The 17,908-nt window shown below is 41.9% G+C and overlaps 2 protein-coding genes across 2 annotated transcripts; one reads left to right on the top strand and one right to left on the bottom strand.

The window, feature by feature from the left end:
• Positions 1 to 500: 500 nt before the first annotated feature.
• On the top strand, positions 501 to 8,775 carry dipk1ab (divergent protein kinase domain 1Ab). The gene is made up of 5 exons (XM_010734362.3): positions 501 to 868; positions 6,904 to 7,038; positions 7,141 to 7,248; positions 7,335 to 7,511; positions 7,594 to 8,775. Exons 1-5 carry the CDS (start codon positions 815 to 817, stop codon positions 8,404 to 8,406), a joined length of 1,287 nt encoding a protein of 428 aa, XP_010732664.1. The 5' UTR covers positions 501 to 814; the 3' UTR covers positions 8,407 to 8,775.
• A 96-nt stretch (positions 8,776 to 8,871) lies between these two features.
• Positions 8,872 to 13,637, bottom strand: rpl5b (ribosomal protein L5b). Its single transcript, XM_010734395.3, has 8 exons — positions 13,488 to 13,637; positions 12,936 to 13,005; positions 12,724 to 12,839; positions 12,316 to 12,450; positions 11,990 to 12,192; positions 10,058 to 10,235; positions 9,123 to 9,211; positions 8,872 to 9,028 (listed from the first exon to the last, which is right to left on the bottom strand). The coding sequence occupies exons 1-8, from the start codon at positions 13,488 to 13,490 to the stop codon at positions 8,926 to 8,928; spliced, it is 897 nt and encodes a 298-aa protein (XP_010732697.2). The 5' UTR covers positions 13,491 to 13,637; the 3' UTR covers positions 8,872 to 8,925.
• Between the last annotated feature and the right edge of the window lie 4,271 nt (positions 13,638 to 17,908).

Here is a 17,908-nt window from a genome sequence, read left to right as displayed (position 1 = left end):
ATTTTAAGGCAATGAAACCACAACAATTCTTATTTTCAGGAGATTGTACACTAATGAAAACATACTTATGAATATTATATTCAATTCCTGCCAATAGGTCTTACTAATTCTTACACACTGGACCTTTAAGGAAGTGTATGAAATGTGTTTTGTCACACGAGAAACACCAATAAGCATTTAATAAATCATTTTTACTGCAATAATGCAGTGTATGCATGTGTGGGTTTTGGACATTCCTGGTGTGATTATATGTGTTACTGTGATACAATATATGAATGTTTCAAATGTCAAATGTTTGAAAATGTGTGTGCTCATTGTGCATTTTATGGTATGTGTATATATATCTGTTTACATGAAAAATGAATTAGAGTTAGGCTATAAATAACCCAAAACAGAGCCAAAACATATCCAAGCTGCATGCCATCCAAACTTAATCTGAGAGTTTATTGTTGTCATGCATTGATGGACAACTTTATATATACAACTTTATTTCCCCCGACAAGCATGTATCCATTTTTTTTTTTTTCAGATGAACAACAAACTGTTACCCATCCCTCCTGCTGTAATTGGTCAGGGCGCCCCAGTAGAGCTCATGGCCAACATGAGGCTGCGTTTGCTGCGGTCGGGGGCGCAGCTCAGTCTGCCGCCTCGCTGCATCCGAACGCACGCTGCTGGCGGTGCCGCCGACAGAATTAGTGATGTTTTATATTTGGAACGTTTCCAGGGTTAGCCCTATAGGCGTAGCCTGACACCGTATGTTGTGTCCGACGAATTTCTTCCTTCAGCAGCTTTTGTGACATGTTCTACATCTGCCATGGCAAGAGATCTGTTTCCATGGGGGTTCTTCAGAAAGCCTCTCTACATCCAGGTAAGCTTCTGGGAAATCCCTCTGCACTCTGTTGGAAAGTGGAATTGGAATCTACCCCGGATCTGTCCGTGTAGGTCTGTATACACTCGGATGTTGCCGGGCTATAGAAGGGGAGTGATGCGCCTGATCATAGACTAAAATACTTCATCATTGAGGCGCATGTTGCATGTGGATCGGTGCTCATTTGCAGGTATTACTGTGTACATTTGAATGATAAAGTCACTTGATGCTCGACGGCTCTACAGGAATCAACCATCCTCCTGATGCTCGTTGCTGTAGCAACCATGACCGTGATACATCTGGCTGGATCAGTCATCCATTCAGAAAAGGCTGTTTGTGAGGCTGCAAAAGTTTAATATCACCTCACATTACATAAGATATTTTGTTAGCTTCTTGCATGGGCTGTTTTACTTTGACTTGATTGATTTCCAAATGTTTCCTGTCATGCATACTGATATGAAATCACAGATAATCTGCTCTGATCATCCTTATCTGGGAGGATGTTGAAGAACATTATGTAACAGTTTAAGTGTGTAAGTGAAATTGGGTGAAGTCCACAGTGGCATTCATCATAAGTAAAATTAAACTCTGTAAGGGAAGCCCCTCAAGGACATGTGGAGGTCTCAGGAACCCAAATGTCTGATCCACAGAGTTAGATCATAAGCAAAAAGCCAACTTGAACATAATCAGACTGTTCTACCTGAATATTTCTGCTCATCCAGTCTGTGTTTTGAGATATCCATCTGCAGCCATTTGCTTCACTAATTTTGGTCGATTCATTGTCTCTATTTAGCTTGCTGCCGCGTGCTTCCTGTTCGTGTCCCTGCATGTTAGAGACAAAAACTGTCAAGTGCAGTGAATAGCAGGAGGAACAGCCCATCTCAGGGGACAGCCACAAGCATCGTTCAGTTTTCTAGGCCACCTCAGCCTCCCGGTGACAACTTAAGAAGTGTCATTCATTGATCCTTGGAGAGAAGCTATTTCCACCGAAATACAAAAACTGACAATTCCTGTAAGCCGGAAATATTAGTCTGGATCACATGCAGATTCTGTTTGGTATCTATTTTACAATCAAGTACAGATCAGATACGAATATGTTTGATTGAACTTGTTTTTAAGTGGCCATTAAACCTTAGTGTCTATCAGTCCAGCTGATGATGATGATGAATTCATTTTCACTTTTCGACACCAATTATCAGGTCATGTTAATATTATATAAATATATAAATAGTCTCCAAAATGGAGCATTTTATCATGGGATAATTCAGGATTTATGATGTTATATTCTCTAGGTAAGTGCACAGCATATTTAGGTTCATTCCCGATCATAAATAAATTGCACAAACTGCCAGTTGTTGACATTAAGCTGGCCCTATTACAACCACTTCTGCATATTAATCCAACAAAATCACTGGCATGCGTTCAACATCGCAGACAGCAATACAAAAGACAGAGACAGAGAGTGCTGTAGCTGCAGCAGTGCGTGAAGTTATAAATGACAGTTTGTTTCAGTAATGATTTAAAAGAACAGAACCTATTATGTATGAACTGATGTTGGAGCAGACAAATTGTGTTGTGAAGATAAATCCTCAGCAGCCCTGCTCATTGCATTAACTTGTTGGTACAGATATGGGTGGGGGTTTCCCCTGCTGTGAGCGTGCTTTGATGTTTGATTGCTCGATTTACAGCATCATGACAGAGAGAACGATAAAAAAAATAGTCATGTTAATGTCGCAGTATTGAGTCAGTGTGGAAGTGCGTGCTTTGTATGTGCGGGTTGAAGGTTGAAGGTGGTGGTGGTGGTGGTGGTGTGTGTGTGTGTGTGTGTATGTGATGGGGGGGTTGCCTGCCTGTCTGGACTGATGAGTCAGATTTTTTAGTGTCTGTTTAGACAGCGTGGCATCCTTTTTCCTGCAGAGTCAGTGACAAGTGGAGAAGCATGTTGGACTGTTACTGCTATGTAACTCTCTAAGATGGCCCCTTTCCTTCAATATTTTATCTGGATTGCTCTTTGTGCACATACTGTATATTTGTCAGCGATATCAGGCAAACTCTGCATAAATATCTCCTGTCATTCACTCCTCCAGCCCCCTCCATCTCCATTGTTTTCATGTCTTTCTCGGCTCTGCGCAGCAGCCCATTAACCGGCAACCTCTGAGGGATAGCTTTATAACCATGCATAATGGATGAATGGTGTGCAGGCTGCAAAAACCAAGTGTTAGAACGTCGTGCTGCTCCTGATCAGCTTTAATCTCCTCTCTGCGTGAGTAGTTCGACATCAGGTAGTGCTCTGTAACCGTACAGCATGTGCTTGCTTCTTTGTATGAAATTTCACAGAACTTTCAGAGTTAAAAGGTTCGAACGCAGCAGCAGGCTCCCCTAACACGACTGTGAGGGGGTGTAGAAGAATCAGTTCAACCAGATCAGAGAGACCAGTTTCTTTCTGCCCAACTCAACAAATGGTCACAGTTTCTAGTCAGTCCCTAATTAATAGCTGTCACAGCAGCCACAATCAATATCGCCTCATTAGCCATGTTTGTGTAACTCCCTCCCTTCACAAAGGCTCAATACATAATCCCAGAGATAGAAATGCAGCAGCCAGAGTTGAAATGAAAGCCACAAGATATCGATTAGAAAAAGGCCAACCATACATTTGTTTCCCCGTAGAGTGTTATTTCCATAATGCTTTTGCTGTTGATGCATTTCACCTACGGAAAAATCAATGGGAGGTACACGCAGCACTTACTTGTGTGGTCAGTGCTGGGGGTCTGCCTGGTCAGATTTGTAAGTAAACCAATCAATGAATAAAGCAGCAGAAATCACATTTAAATTGTGTGGGTTGAATGGCTTGTCATCGATAATAACTCATTTTCTATTTCTGTGAGGTGTCTGTAAGATTTTCCTATCTTACACAATATTATATATATATATTATTATTATATATATTATATATTAATATATATATATAATATATTATATATAACACACACACACACACACATATATATATATACACATATATATTTTTTAATTTATATATATATCTATATATTGATTTCTGTAGAGTTGTAATTAAGATCATAAACCAGAATAAACAAAGAGCTGCAGAAGCATTCTGAGCAGGTCGGAATGAAAGATGTGATCATGAGGTATTCCACAAATGAAGACATCATAAGATAAAACCAACGGTGGTTGGTGGTTCTCTGACAATCATTTTTTCCTAGTTTTATTCCTTAATTTAACTATTGGAGGTCCAATATGAATGCAAACCCTCATCTCCTCCCTTTATAAGTGTGTAGAAGAACTTCAGTGGCTGAGAAACTCTGTGCTATCTGGAGCCAGTGTTTGGTCTGAAGATCTGCAGCGTCTGTAGATATAAAAATCAATCAATCAATTAATCAATCTTTATTTGTATAGCACTTTTCATACAAAACATGTAGGACAAAGTCCTTCACACAATAAAACACTAACACCCTTTACCCACTCCCAACCCTCCTCCCCAACTGCCACCAAAAAAATTCATTCTAAGGTAACAAAAATACAACAATTTTTATTTTTAGGTGATACTACAGACATTCTACACTATTTCCACCATAGTTCCTTCTCAATGTTCCACACTGAACCTTGAAATCATGTTTTCTGTAAATTCTTTGAATTACATTGTCTTTAACTCTTTAACTGCTGTATCAAAAAAAATACAAAATATCTTTATTATACTTTAATTAATTAATTGATTTGTTGACCAAAACTGTTCAATTTAAAGCTGCACTCTTTTTAAATTAACAACTCAAATCACCATGTGGAACTTACCTGTTCAAATGATATTAAGACAGAATTAAGATCATGGTTGCTTTGACTGTCAGGTGGGTGCCGTCACAGGTGGCAGCTTTCAGTAACCAGGTTCTAAAGGCCCCGTTCGGCTCCACCCACGCACTGCATCTTTGCCGGTAGGCGTCGGAGACAGACCTACCAATATGGCAGTGGCCAGTACCATCACACTCTGAGCTTCACAACAGCTCTTGTGGGTGGGTGACGTCACGGATAATATGTCCATGTTTTACACTGTCTATGGTGATAATATGTCCATATTGAGGATAATAAGGACTAACACGAGAAAGGAGAGAAATTAGATTACAGAGTGACATATAGAGGCTGTCTGAAAGCTCGATATGTGGTGTCAAAAGCACAAAATTGAAGAGATCCATTTAGGGACAGATACGAGCGTTATTTGCTATTAAGCTGTAAGGTTGGCTCTGAAAGATCTCAGACTAAGATGGAGGTCAGTGTTACAGAGAGAATAAAGAAGAAGGGGGATGGAGATAGAGAGATTTATGTCAATAAAGATAATATAATAAGGAAAATTGGAACTGAAAGGGGCAGAAGGTGGAGGCAGGGGAAGTCCATCACTGTCAGGCACTGAGTACAAAAATCATTAATAGATGGCAAAGTAAGGCTGCTAAAAAGTCTGTTATTTTTCACTAATGTTCTAATTGTTCCAATTGGAGGAATGCCATTATGGATCCAAGTAGACTGTATTTATCAGCTGGGGAATTAGAAAGAAAATCAAAGGACAAGGTAATGAGTCTGGAGTCGCTCTAAATGTTCCACTGTTGCTGTGCCAGACCACAAACAACATTTACTGTTAATTACTGAGCACCTATTTAGAAGCAACTGCATTAATGATGTACTCTGTGATACAACTCAGTTTGGAACTCATTTATATTCCACTTACGGGCCATCTCCCCGACTCAAAGGCCAAATGACTTTAATGTAAACATAAATTAAAAGATTGCTGTATTGACTTTTAGCATCTTGTAACCAGCTGACAGACCGCACACTGAGCATACAGCATGTGTACGTTACATTTCATTCATCATGGTCCAAAGAGAAGTCTTACTCTTGCCAAGCAGTCTAGACACTGTCACAGGAGATTAAACTGTATTTTAAACTGTCACATTTTATACTTTTCAGTGTTACATTTTTTCCTGTAACAACAAGTTCAGAAAATGTTCTGATACTTTTAGCATTCAGTGTGGCCTTTCAAGCCGTGTTCATTCATATTTTTTTACTTACAGTGGGTCAAATGAGTGTGTGTATTGAGAAAGAAGCAACTATTAGTTACACACCCACAGATAATTGTCACCTGACTCAGTTCTGTGGAGTGTTTCAAAATCATCCTGCATTTTAAGGGGCCCACAGATAAAACCAACTGTACACTAAGTAAAGTTAGCAACTAGCTAGTGAAGTAAATCATTGAAGATATTATCAGGAGTTGTTGGAGACTGAAAACAGAGCTACAAGGACAATGAATATTGGATTTTATATTTGTCATGTTGCCAATGACTCAAAATGAAATGCTAATGTTCCTCTGTCTGCTGTGGAGAGAGGAGGGTGTTATCAAAGCTGACATCCATCATGAACAATTCCTCTCACCTCCTGCATGAGATTGTGGGGGCCTTACTGCTACTTCCACCATGTAAGGAGCTCCACCACAAGTTCTTCATGCCAACAGCTGCCAGACTCTTCAACACCAGCATGAGCTTTTCTACATATTTCTTACTTATGAGTCATTACTTATCCACCTTATGTACGAGCTGCTGTGAATTGTGTGAAGTGAATTTCTCCAGTGTGGGATCATTAAAGTCTATCTTGTCTTATCCTGTCTTATATGGTGATGATCTGTCAATATTAGTGCAGTGATTCTTCATTCATCTTCATTTGCTTTATTTTTCAGTCCTGTATTTTACAGTTCCCCAGATAGAACTTTTATGGTAAGCACAAAGTGGTAGATAGATGGAACAAATATATTGGTCTTGAGACAATATGGCTCTTGTCCTCTCATTAATCTTCATTATGATGTGTGTCAACGGAAAAATCCATGATATCAGGCTGGCCTCAGATCACCCGTGGCCATTTTAATGCACTTAAATCTCCACACATAACAAGATCCTCTCAAGTCCTCAAGTCCTCTCCTGCATCCTGAATTTTTAACACGTTTCAAGCTTTTATTCTTTTTGAAATCTGTTTTCCAACAGGCCAGGTTTTCCTACCTACATATGAAGTACCTGTTCTTCTCCTGGCTGGCAGTGTTTGTGGGGAGCTGGATAGTGTATGTCCAGTACTCGTCCTACACAGAGCTGTGTCGTGGGCACGACTGCAAAAATTCAATAGTGAGTATTTTATTTCTCCCACACCAACCCATCTGATATGTCCAATATTCTCAACTCAGGATGGTATTGTGTTTGTATTCCAACATTTCCACTGTTTTTCAGTGTGACAAATACAGAAAAGGAGTCATTGACGGCACGGCCTGCAGCAGCCTGTGTGAGAAAGACACTCTTTATCTGGGGAAGTGCTTCACTGCCAAGCCCAACAGCCAGGTCAGTCCCTTTGAAAATCAAACACTCCTCTCTAGACTGCCTGTTATTAATCCAACTGCACCTCAGGACTAGCTTGTTTATTTTAGGTGTACTCTGGGAGCTGGGGAGACCTGGAGGGAGTCATTAAGTGCCAGATGGAAGAGGCTCCTCATTATGATTTGGGAAGTGAGATGGAGCCCAGGAAGGAGGCTGCGGCCTTCAACAAGCCCACCAAGGGGACCTCTGTGGAGAAGTTCAGAGAGATGATTCTCAACCACCTGAAGGTCAGCAAGCCCTCACTGAACACTAGATCAAGTAAAATCCAGGAATGAGCCCTGTCTTAAAACTGTTTCTCATTCGTTTCAGGCTAAAGTGGGAGATCAGGCCAACCTTGCAGACCTGGCAACCCAAGTACTGTCTATAACAGATGCCGATAAGGACGGTCACATCTCGCTGCCCGAGGCTCGCTCCACGTGGGCTCTGCTGCAGCTCAATGAATTCCTGTTAGCATTAGTCCTGCAAGACAGAGAGCACACACCCAAGTTGCTGGGCTTCTGTGGAGACCTGTATGTGATGGAGAAGGTGCCATATTCTCCCCTGTACGGGATCAGTCTGCCTTGGATCATCGAAGTGTGGATACCCGCCGGTCTACGCCGCAGCATGGACCAGTGGTTTACCCCATCATGGCCACACAAGGCCAAGATCTCCATCGGACTGCTGGAACTGGTCGAGGACGTTTTCCACGGTACTTTTGGCAGCTTCCTCATGTGCGACATTAGCGCCAGCAGTTTTGGCTACAATGATCGCCATGACCTGAAGGTGATGGACGCGCAGTACATCGTTCCTGAAGCAATCTTCCAAGAAGGCATCAGACAGCAGCGCTGCGACGTGGACGAGGATTGTCTTTACGGGGCGGACTGCCTCACTTCCTGTGACCTCACCAAGCACCGCTGTACAACAGAGGTCACCAGGCCAAACTTAGCCAAAGCCTGTGAAGCGCTGAAGGACTACATTCTGAGAGGGGCTCCATCTGACGTGAGAGAGGAGCTCGAGAAGCAGCTGTACGCTTGCATTGCACTCAAAGGTTCAACAGAACAGATGGAAATTGAGCACTCGTTAATTCTAAACAATCTCAAGACTTTGTTATGGAAGAAAATCTCTCATACAAAAGACTCCTAATGAATAAGCACAGACCAAAACCTGTCACTCAGTTTTTAAACACTGGAAATATTTTCACTGTGGAAACAAGTATATCCTCTTATATTCAACTTCATGTGATTAACTGATGTATTTTATCCTGAAGCACTTGTTGAGGAATGTCACTTTCATATTAAGTCATGTAATTAGTAGACTTCATTAATATACTGGAGCAAGCGCATTTTTTTTTTTTTTTAAACAAAGACATCAATAAATTTAACATGAACTGTATGCTTAACTCTGCAGTGCACTGTCTGGTGGTTGAGCATTTATTCCATTTTCACCCTCAAAGAGTCAGCACCATTCACACAAAACTGGACGTGTGTTTAGAAGGCATGTCAGTGGGTAGATATCAGATATGAGCCTATAACCCGTAGTGCCAGTTAAAGGTACTTTAGAACAAGAATCATGAGGAGTAATATCAAAAAGTACACGAGGGGATTTGACTCTTTTTCAACATATTTATTTTTTTTCAGAAAATCCGTCAGGCTGACTGATTCCTCAGTCTGAAGAAACCTCCTGTTCCTGAGCCCGGAGGAAGCTGGCCTTCTTCTGGGCGACACGGTCTTTCCTCTGGGCCAGAGAGAGCTTGGCACGGTTCCACCTAGGTCACACAACGAATGAATTAGCATTTGCAGGGTTGAGACTCATTTAGAAAGATAGGTGGTCAGATATTTGTAAGATGTTGACATTCTCACCTCTTCTTCTTGACCTCTTTGGGAGGCTTCTTGTCATGGACAGGGTTCTCACGAATGGCAGCATGAGCCTTTTTGTACATATCCTCAATCTGAAGGAAAAAATAAACATTTTCATCACGTGATTTCCCCAGATATTCAGAAAATCTGAAGGTTTTACTTTCATGTCCAAGAAAATGACTACACTGTTAGCTTCTGTCTTAAGTCCGTACATCTGGACACATTTAATAAGACTACAGATGCCGTTTCCCCTGGTGGGGAAGCATTATTTTGTACTTAAACAGCTACATCCCGCTCCTGATTCACAAGGCACAAACACTTGAACACCCCCGCCCTCCCACTTCCAAACTTCCTGCCTTTTATGCAGTGATTAATATGGCCTGGGTTACTATGATTTATAAGTGGAATCATTCATCTGGTCAACATGTTGTTAGCCTAGTCCAAAGACATGCCATGCAGTCCTGATCCTGGTCAGGGAAGGATTGCAACTGCATGTCAAAATGTCTGCACTGAAGCTAAGACCTGCAGGTGTATTAACAAAAACATAAGAACAACTTCAGACAGTCATTGGGATCATGTGTCATAATGACTTTGACAAAAGGAGCCTCGGCCTCATTACACAGGGACTATGGCTGCATTAAAATGGCTCGTTTTAAGTGACACTTAATCTTACAAGCAGACTGGACCAAAATCAAGTAGACTGTTAATCATTTTCCTGTATAAATGAATGTGGTCACTGCACCAAGGTCTTTAATGAGGAATTACTCATGTGATAGCTCTACAGTCTACATGTGTGGATGCTCTTAGCTCATGAGCTAACAAGTTCACACAAGGGCCAGCCTCATGCACGTCCCTGACCAGTGTTCATCTGCCTCATGACTCTTTGGTACAACGTAACACAGAGCCAAGAGGCATGTTAATACACAAAGAGGACTTGCCGAATCAGGGGTGACTCCGTTCTTGATGAAGCGAGAGAACTGCTTCTTGTAAGCGTCCTCATCGTCCTCCATCAGGTAGCTCATGTACTCAGACACGTTGATGCCCATGATGTGTTTGCGGTGGACCTCAGCATTGAACTCCTTGCTCTCTGGATCATACCCAGGGAAGCGTTTGGTGCTGCGAGAAAAGAAGAGTGTACAAGATAAATCTCATGCAGGTCAGTGAAACATTGACTAGTATTCAAAATCACCATCCAGAAGTCCCATGTTGAGGCACAATGAACACAGCATTGCATCAGTGTGTACAGTCCACCTTTTCTTACTAATGCAAGCACATCTATAAGACTGCACAGATGCACCCCATTTACAGCTGTGTCACTACAGAGTTACATTGTTCACACTGAGTATTAATCGGCAACTGTAGTCTGTTCACACAGTGACTGAAAACAGTGAAAAAGGAAAGCAGCCTGTCAAACAAACGTTCTCATGAATGCAGTCTGTACAACGCATGTAAACCTGGCTGAGAACATAAACCAACGTCCACAACACGACCTCCACACGTGGCCTCAGACTGACTACACTGCAGACGAAAAGCAGAATGGACAGAGGTACACATTTTAATATAGTTCACCGAGTTGTCTGTGAAACCATGTTTTAGTATCATTTCCATTTTATTACATATCCATGTTCACATGCATCACTAGATATCTAATTCACCCTGACATGCACATACAAGAATCAACAGATGTGACAATAAACGCGTGTTCCCTGTTTGCAGCAGTTAGAAGACATCTGACAGGAAGGAGGGTCTGACCCAGAACTCAGAGAGGGAAAGTCAAAGGTGCGTTCATCCTGAACTCGATCCATTCAGAAAATAGAAATCCAACCCTAGTGGTGACGCCCATTGACCCAATGTGAGCACTGCGACAGGTTGGAACATTGAACAATTCAGACCGTCACTGTGGTTGTGACCCCTTCACTGTGCCCAAATAAATGCTGTACAAGCCAATAAGGACCATATATAAATATTTCATGTAAAAAAAAAAAAAAAAAAAAAAAAAAAAAATAAAAATAAAAAAAAAAAACAGCTCAACATCTGACTGTCTGCACACGCACGCCTCGATAGAAGCAACTTAACAGTCTCACTCCAAAACTGCATTCACCACCTTACAACTCTTCCAGCAGTAAAACAGTGAGGTTTGCTGTTAGTGTTAGAGCGCCAATTAAAAAACTCAATTCAGATTCACTGATGAGGAAATGAGCCAATCCGATAGTCTGCATGAGTCGGCCTTTTTCACAGCGGAGATTTGAACTTTCCAATCAAACCAAGTGCCAACTCTGTGACTGGAGAAGATCCAGCTTCACAGCAGAAATAAACATGTTTACAGCCTGGTACAAAAAACTGTTTTGGTCTCTATAGCTAATTTCCCCGTTCACGGCAACTGTACTGAGGGTGAATTTTGATAACAACTAAGAGCAAGATGGCATATTTGAGCACCCAGGCGTCATTCCGCCTCCTCAGGTCCCAATGGTCCATGCCTTTGCTGATTTTTAGGTTAACCGGGAGGCGGAAGCACATGGCAGCAGCCAGCGTCACATTGAGCTTTAGAAACTTATTGTTGGGTTTTACCAACACCATTATGAAAAGCTCTGTTATGTTCAAGGGTTTAAATGGAATGCAGTTTAACACTTTCAAAAAATGTACACCTAGACAAGAACATCTAAATTGCTACCATAGAATTTCTTCATATTATACTACAACATAATCATATAGTTCATAGTCCCTTTGTTGTGATCATGAGTGGCTTTTCCCTACAGTAAAGGGATCAGAGGATCTGAATGATGAGCAGACCAGCCAAACCTTGCGTCCTCTCCTCACATAGACACATTACCAAGTACAGCTGTTCAAATTCAACACGTGTGCCAGGTTACCTGTGTGGGATGGACAGGCCTCCATCCACGGCTCCCTTCAGGGCACCGAAAACCTTGTTGCCTGTGGTGGTTCTAGCAAGCCCGGCATCCAGGTAGCAGGTGAAAGCGCCTGGCTGACCATCAATGCTCTCCACATTGAACTCGTCGCCCGTCACCTCCACCTGGCCTTCGTACACCTTATCCAGGCCAAACTTGTTCAGCAGCTGTGGGCAGAAAGTTGAAGATCAACATGCGCTTTGGTTATTCTGTAGCCCAAGCACTGCTGAGAGCTTGATATCTCTGAACACTCTGGGTCAGCGCGAGGCAGACGGCGGGTTTCTACGTACTCTGCGGGCCAGCAGCAGACCAGTGCAGTAAGCTGCTGCGTAGTTCGTCAAGCCCACGGAGACTCCGTATTTTGGCAGCTCGTGTGAGTAGGCCGCACACACGATCATATCACCCTCAATCTTGGCATAAGCGATCTGCAAGACAAGTAAACGATGAATTTACAGCACATTGTTGACACGGACCAAAAAATCTCAACTGCTGACAGTGTTCAACAAAAGACGTTTGTTACTTTAAGACTGAAGCAGTTCAAACATCATGCTGCATGTGACAATGTAGTAATATGAATACGACACATGTTGATTTGATGGTCTGTACTGAAGTCAGAAACGACTACACATAACTGATTTGATCATAGGATTATCTCTGAGGTTGATTCTCCAGTATAATCAGAATCTCAGCATGTTCACCTGGCAGATGATGTCCCTGTTGGAGAAACGGACGATCATCCGGTACTTGGGTGTGTTGTACTTGTTCTTATCTTGTACGACCAGGCGCTTACGAGCAAAGAAGTCGGTCTTTCCCTCTGGAAGTGGAAGGGACAAACACTTGAGTTACCTCCACAAACATCACTTTACACAGCAGACGTGGAGAGGAAGACGACAGGAACAGGGTGCCTCACCTCTCCTCCTCCTGAACTTGACCTGATACCTCTTGAAGTAGGCCTTGTTCTTCACCACTTTAACAAAACCCTGCAGGAGGAGACACACACTGAAAACCACGTCCTCAAACATTTAACATGACAAAAGCCAGGTCCACGTGTGTCCGCTGGCTCCACAGTGTCGGACTGTCAGTGTCACCGGCTAACGTTAGCATGCCGAGCCCATGGAAACCAGCGAGAGGAGTTAGCATCATGGCTACGCAGCGCTGCCGATAAGCTGACACGTTAACGTTAAACTGGATCAAATTAAAGTTTTGGGGGTGTGAGTCGCGGGCTCACAGGTCACATGCTCGTGGAAATGTGACAGTGAAGCAGTCCACTGCCGACATGAAGCCGTGAGTTTGGGAAGGGGGCCGTTAGGCCACGTTTAAGGCAGACCCGGGTGAGCATTAGCAGGAACCAATCTAACTTCATCTGACAAGCAGCGACATGTTTCCAAAGGTCTGACAGCACACAGCACAACATGTATGTCTTAGGTATTGATGGAGGCACATATTGGGACGGATTACAAACCATTTTGCAGTCTTTTTGTCTCCTTATGAAGGAGCCCGGAGCCAAAGACTGGGGCTTGACTCCGCTGCACTGGAAAAAGGAAGATCTCCGTGCGCATGCTCCGTAAGTACCGTGTCACAGGATGAGCCGTGCAGACGCCATGCTGCAACATTTACCACTCTGCCCCCTATCGAGCCGGGGCGGCCACGCACCCGAGAAGCTGCACTCTGTGCGTCAGGGAGAGACCTGAACTCAGTCTGGCCACATCATCATTTTTTAGAATCTTGTTGGACAGCAACAGATCTGTATATGTCTCATTTTTATCGTTTGGGAACCGAAAGGGTGGTCAGTTAAAGTGAGCCCTGTGTGTGAATGCAATGATTTGCAAATCTCACAAACCCAATTGAACATAAACAACACATCATGTGTTGAAACTAAGACATTTTAACATTTCATGAAAAATATTAGCTCATTCTGAAATTGATGACAGCAACACATCTCAAAACATCGGGACAGGGGCAACAAAAGGAGGAGCATTTGACAGTCACTTAGGTTAATTGGCAACAGGTCAGTAACATGACTGGAGCGTTTCAGAGAGGCAGAGCCTCTCAGATGTCAAGATGGACAGAGGTTCACCAATGTGCAACAAACTATGTCTAAAAATGGTGTAACAATTTCAGAAAAATGTTCCTCAGCATTACATTATTACATTACATTGCATTTAGCAGACGCTTTTATCCAAAGTGACTTACAGAGGAGGACATAAGTTGACAAAGGTGTAAAGGAGCACAGAGTAGTTGTTAGTTTTGTTAGTTTTGTTAGGCAGGGAAGCATTCTCGAAACAGAAAGGTTTTTACAAGTTTTTTAAAGGTAGAAAGGGATGTTGCTGTTCTTGTAGCTGTTGGTAGGTCATTCCACCATTTGGGGACAACCACAGAGAAGAGTTTAGAGTGACCTCGCTTTGCGAGAGGCGAGGGTACAACTAGACGGTTTGTATGAGCGGAGCGTAACGCCCTGGTCGGGACGTGAGCCTTTAGTAAGACGCTTAGATAGGCAGGGGCAGATCCTGAGATAGTTTTGTAGGCTTAGCGTCAGAGCTTTGTGTTTAGTTCTGGCAGCTACAGGCAGCCAGTGCAGGTCACTGAAGAGTGGGGTGACATGTGACCTTTTGGGTTGATTGAAAACCAGTCGCGCTGCAGCATTCTGGACCATTTGCAATGGTTTGATTGCACAAGCAGGTAGGCCAGCCAAGAGGGAGTTGCAGTAATCAAGGCGGGAGGTGACTGTAGCCTGTATCAGGAGCTGAGTGGCATATTGGGTCAGGTACAGTCAGATTTTTCTAATATTGTACAAGCATAAAATCTTCTTTGCATAAAATTACAAAGAAGATCCAACCATCTACAGTGTAAAATATCATCAAACATTCAAATAATCAGGGGAGTCTCAGTGCGCAAAGGACAAGGTCAAAGGTCAAAACTGGATGCTCATGATCTTTAGGCCCTCAGGTGACACTACATTAAAAACAAGCATGATTCTCGAATGGAAATCACTGCATGAGTTCTGGAACACTTCCAGAAATTACTGTCTGTGAACACAGTTTGCTGTGCCAAATCCACAAATGCAAGTTAAAGCTGTATCATGCAAAGAAGAAGCCATATGTGAACATGATCCAGAAATACCTTCATCTTCTCTGGGCCAAATCTAATTTAAAATGGTCTGAGGAAAATTGGGAAACTGTTCTGAATGCTGAAAAATGTTATTCTATTTTTTCTTTATTTTGTTTTTGATTTGTAAAGATCTATCTATCTATCTTATTTGACATTATAATATATTCACATTTTCATATAGACATATATACAGACATACAGACACATAAACACTTGCTGCCAGCCTGCTAACCTGCTTTCAGCCTTTTTACCTCGCTCATCAAAATTCAGTGATAGAAATGACACATTCTGAGTCATGAAGAGCAGGCTTTTTTCATGAGAGACACTTGCACAGAGCAGCCATAATTATTGTCATTAGTAACACCAGTGCTTTTTTTATGACTGCAGTGAAAAACAACCTTTCGTTTGAAGGCTAAATGTTCCATTTCTCTCTCCATGGGAACTGTTCTAAGTCATTTCTTTTAGAGCTACCTGCTCTAGTGCTTTTCAGAGCTTTTTTAGATCTGATTGATAAAATAAATATGCACTATGTAGCAGGTTGCTATACATGAGATAGGTGGATGTGACAGTATATATAGAGTGCAGTATCATTCGTGCATTGTGTATGAGTGATGATATATACATGTATAAAGAACAAAAACTGAATCTAAACAGTAAATCATCCACAGCTATAGTGGATGTTTGAGACACGGGGAGTCTTCCTCATCCTTCCTTGTGTGTCCGGTGTTAACTGTTCATCAGAGTGATGGTCTGCTGGAAGAAACTGTTCTTGTGCCTGGTTGTTGGTGGGTGAAATTCAACTGGTTTGACAGTGATATAGATGAGTGAGGTGGATACAATCTTTTACAATCGTGTACTGTCAATAAACAGTATATCTTGATACTGTACATTTTTTGAAAACACAACCCAATTGTTTTCTGATAAAATAAATATGCATGAACCTTCTAATACAGATTATTGCTTACAGTTTATTTTAAAGAGCCATAGAGTTACCATGGTATAAACAGTCATATGATCATATTCCAACCCTAATTTTATATTTTCTTCATTTGTTCCCTCCTTCCATCTTTTCCTTTCTACCAAACAACTAACACTCCTACTCTTCCAAATGTTCATAATCCTTTCAGCTTCTAAACATAAATGAATATGGCAAGCCTTGGGGGGACAAACATTTGTGAGTGATAAGTGATTTTCTCACTACTAATGATGGTGATATCTGGCCGATGGTTTCACTGGTTATGTTAAAGATAGTATCTACTGTAAGTCTTCTGACGTTACCACATTACAAAGGAGGAGAATAGAATTTCATGTGTGGCGTTCACTGCATTGAACAAGAGCATTTGTCTTTCTCCTTAGACATACCTGTCAACACAAGGAATTGTTTTCCTCTATTGTCCTGAAATGTCAACAGCAGGGTTGCTGTATTGTCTGTGTAAAGTCTATGGACTGAGAACATGCTGTTCACTTCACTGTAGTTTTCAGTGCTGTGAGCACCACAAAGCACCACTTCACTGTGTGAGTGTGTCAGCACATGACCTCAATAAACATTGCAAATAAATGCTAGATGACCAGATAATCAGATTTTTTTTTTCATTTAGGTGAATCCATCCATTAATTTGGGTGAAAGAACGAACATCTATAAAACTGAATTCTACCACCTTTGTTTTTTTGTTTTGTTTTTAACTCTGACCCCATGAAGTGAACTTACAAATGTGGTCAAACACAAAATTATACATTTTCCCTGCATTAGTTGTATGTAGATAAAAAATGGAGATGTATGTTTTTACTTATCGTTTGCTCAATACATACTCATTTAGGCATTACCCGTAGAGAAAGTTAATATGTCATGAGAGATGAATTAATTATCTGTACACTTCTTCTCATCAGGGTCACGGTGGAGTTGGAGCCTATTCTAGCTGAAGCGGGGTACACCCTGGACAAGTCGCCTGTTCATCACATGACACATAGAGACAAACAACCATTCACACTCACATTCACACCTACAGACAATTTAGAGTCACCAGTTAACCTGTTCAGGTTTATGTGTTTGGACTGTGGGAGGAAGCCAGAGTACCCGGAGAGAACCTACACAGACAAGGGGAGAACATGCAAGGTTCGATCCAGAAACCTTCTTGCTGTGAAGTGACAGTGCTAACCACTGCACCTCAGTGCTGCCCTGAATTATGTAGTTCTGCAACAAAACACAGTATTTGGTGGTGTGACAGCAAGCTGTAGTGACTCAGTGTCGTCACAAACTACCCTGTCACATTGTGTGTTCAGAGCTATCTAATTATTTATATCTGACAGGCTGAGATGTAATTGTTGAGACAGTGTATCAGACTGAGTGGCCTCACAGTCTCCATGGTGTTGCCAAGTCGAGCCTACAACGTCAGCTGCTTCTGTGAGCAGAGGAATGTCTAACAAACAACAAAAGATATGCGTCAGTGCTCCCATGTAAAACCTGAAAAGTTGGTTGTATAGCTGTTTGGTATGTGAATCAAGACTGCTTAGTCACATTTTCATCAGAGCACGTTTGCTCTGATGTGGTTACTTCAGTGTGAGTTTCTGTTGACAGCTCTTGCTCAGTGAAAGCCAGGTGTGTGAACCCTGACTGTTTCTAGTTCATTTAATATTTTTTTTGCTATTTATTTATTTTAGATTTGAAGTTTTATTTTGTGTGGACTGACCACAAAGTGAGAACAGTGCTTTCATTAATGGATTAAAGGCATTTTCTGATTCTACTATGAAGAAAGAAACATGCCTTGACTGAGACAG

This window comes from Larimichthys crocea, chromosome XVII (assembly GCF_000972845.2).
Source record: "Larimichthys crocea isolate SSNF chromosome XVII, L_crocea_2.0, whole genome shotgun sequence".
Classification (NCBI taxonomy): domain Eukaryota; kingdom Metazoa; phylum Chordata; class Actinopteri; family Sciaenidae; genus Larimichthys; species Larimichthys crocea.
The sequence above is the reverse complement of the archived record's forward strand: the minus strand, read 5'-3'. Positions and strand labels throughout refer to the sequence as shown.

What these genes read in the sequence shown, in the direction of transcription:
- rpl5b (XM_010734395.3), bottom strand. An exon ending in ACAGGGACATCATCTGCCAG is followed by an intron (nt 12,451 to 12,723) that starts GTGAACATGCTG and finishes CTTGTCTTGCAG; the next exon opens with ATCGCTTATGCCAAGATTGA. An exon ending in ACGGAGTCACCCCTGATTCG is followed by an intron (nt 9,212 to 10,057) that starts GCAAGTCCTCTT and finishes TTTTTCCTTCAG; the next exon opens with ATTGAGGATATGTACAAAAA.
- dipk1ab (XM_010734362.3), top strand. Translation starts at nt 815, where the DNA reads ATGGCAAGAGATCTGTTTCCATGGGGGTTCTTCAGAAAGCCTCTCTAC. An exon ending in GAAAGCCTCTCTACATCCAG is followed by an intron (nt 869 to 6,903) that starts GTAAGCTTCTGG and finishes GTTTTCCAACAG; the next exon opens with GCCAGGTTTTCCTACCTACA. An exon ending in TGATTCTCAACCACCTGAAG is followed by an intron (nt 7,512 to 7,593) that starts GTCAGCAAGCCC and finishes CATTCGTTTCAG; the next exon opens with GCTAAAGTGGGAGATCAGGC.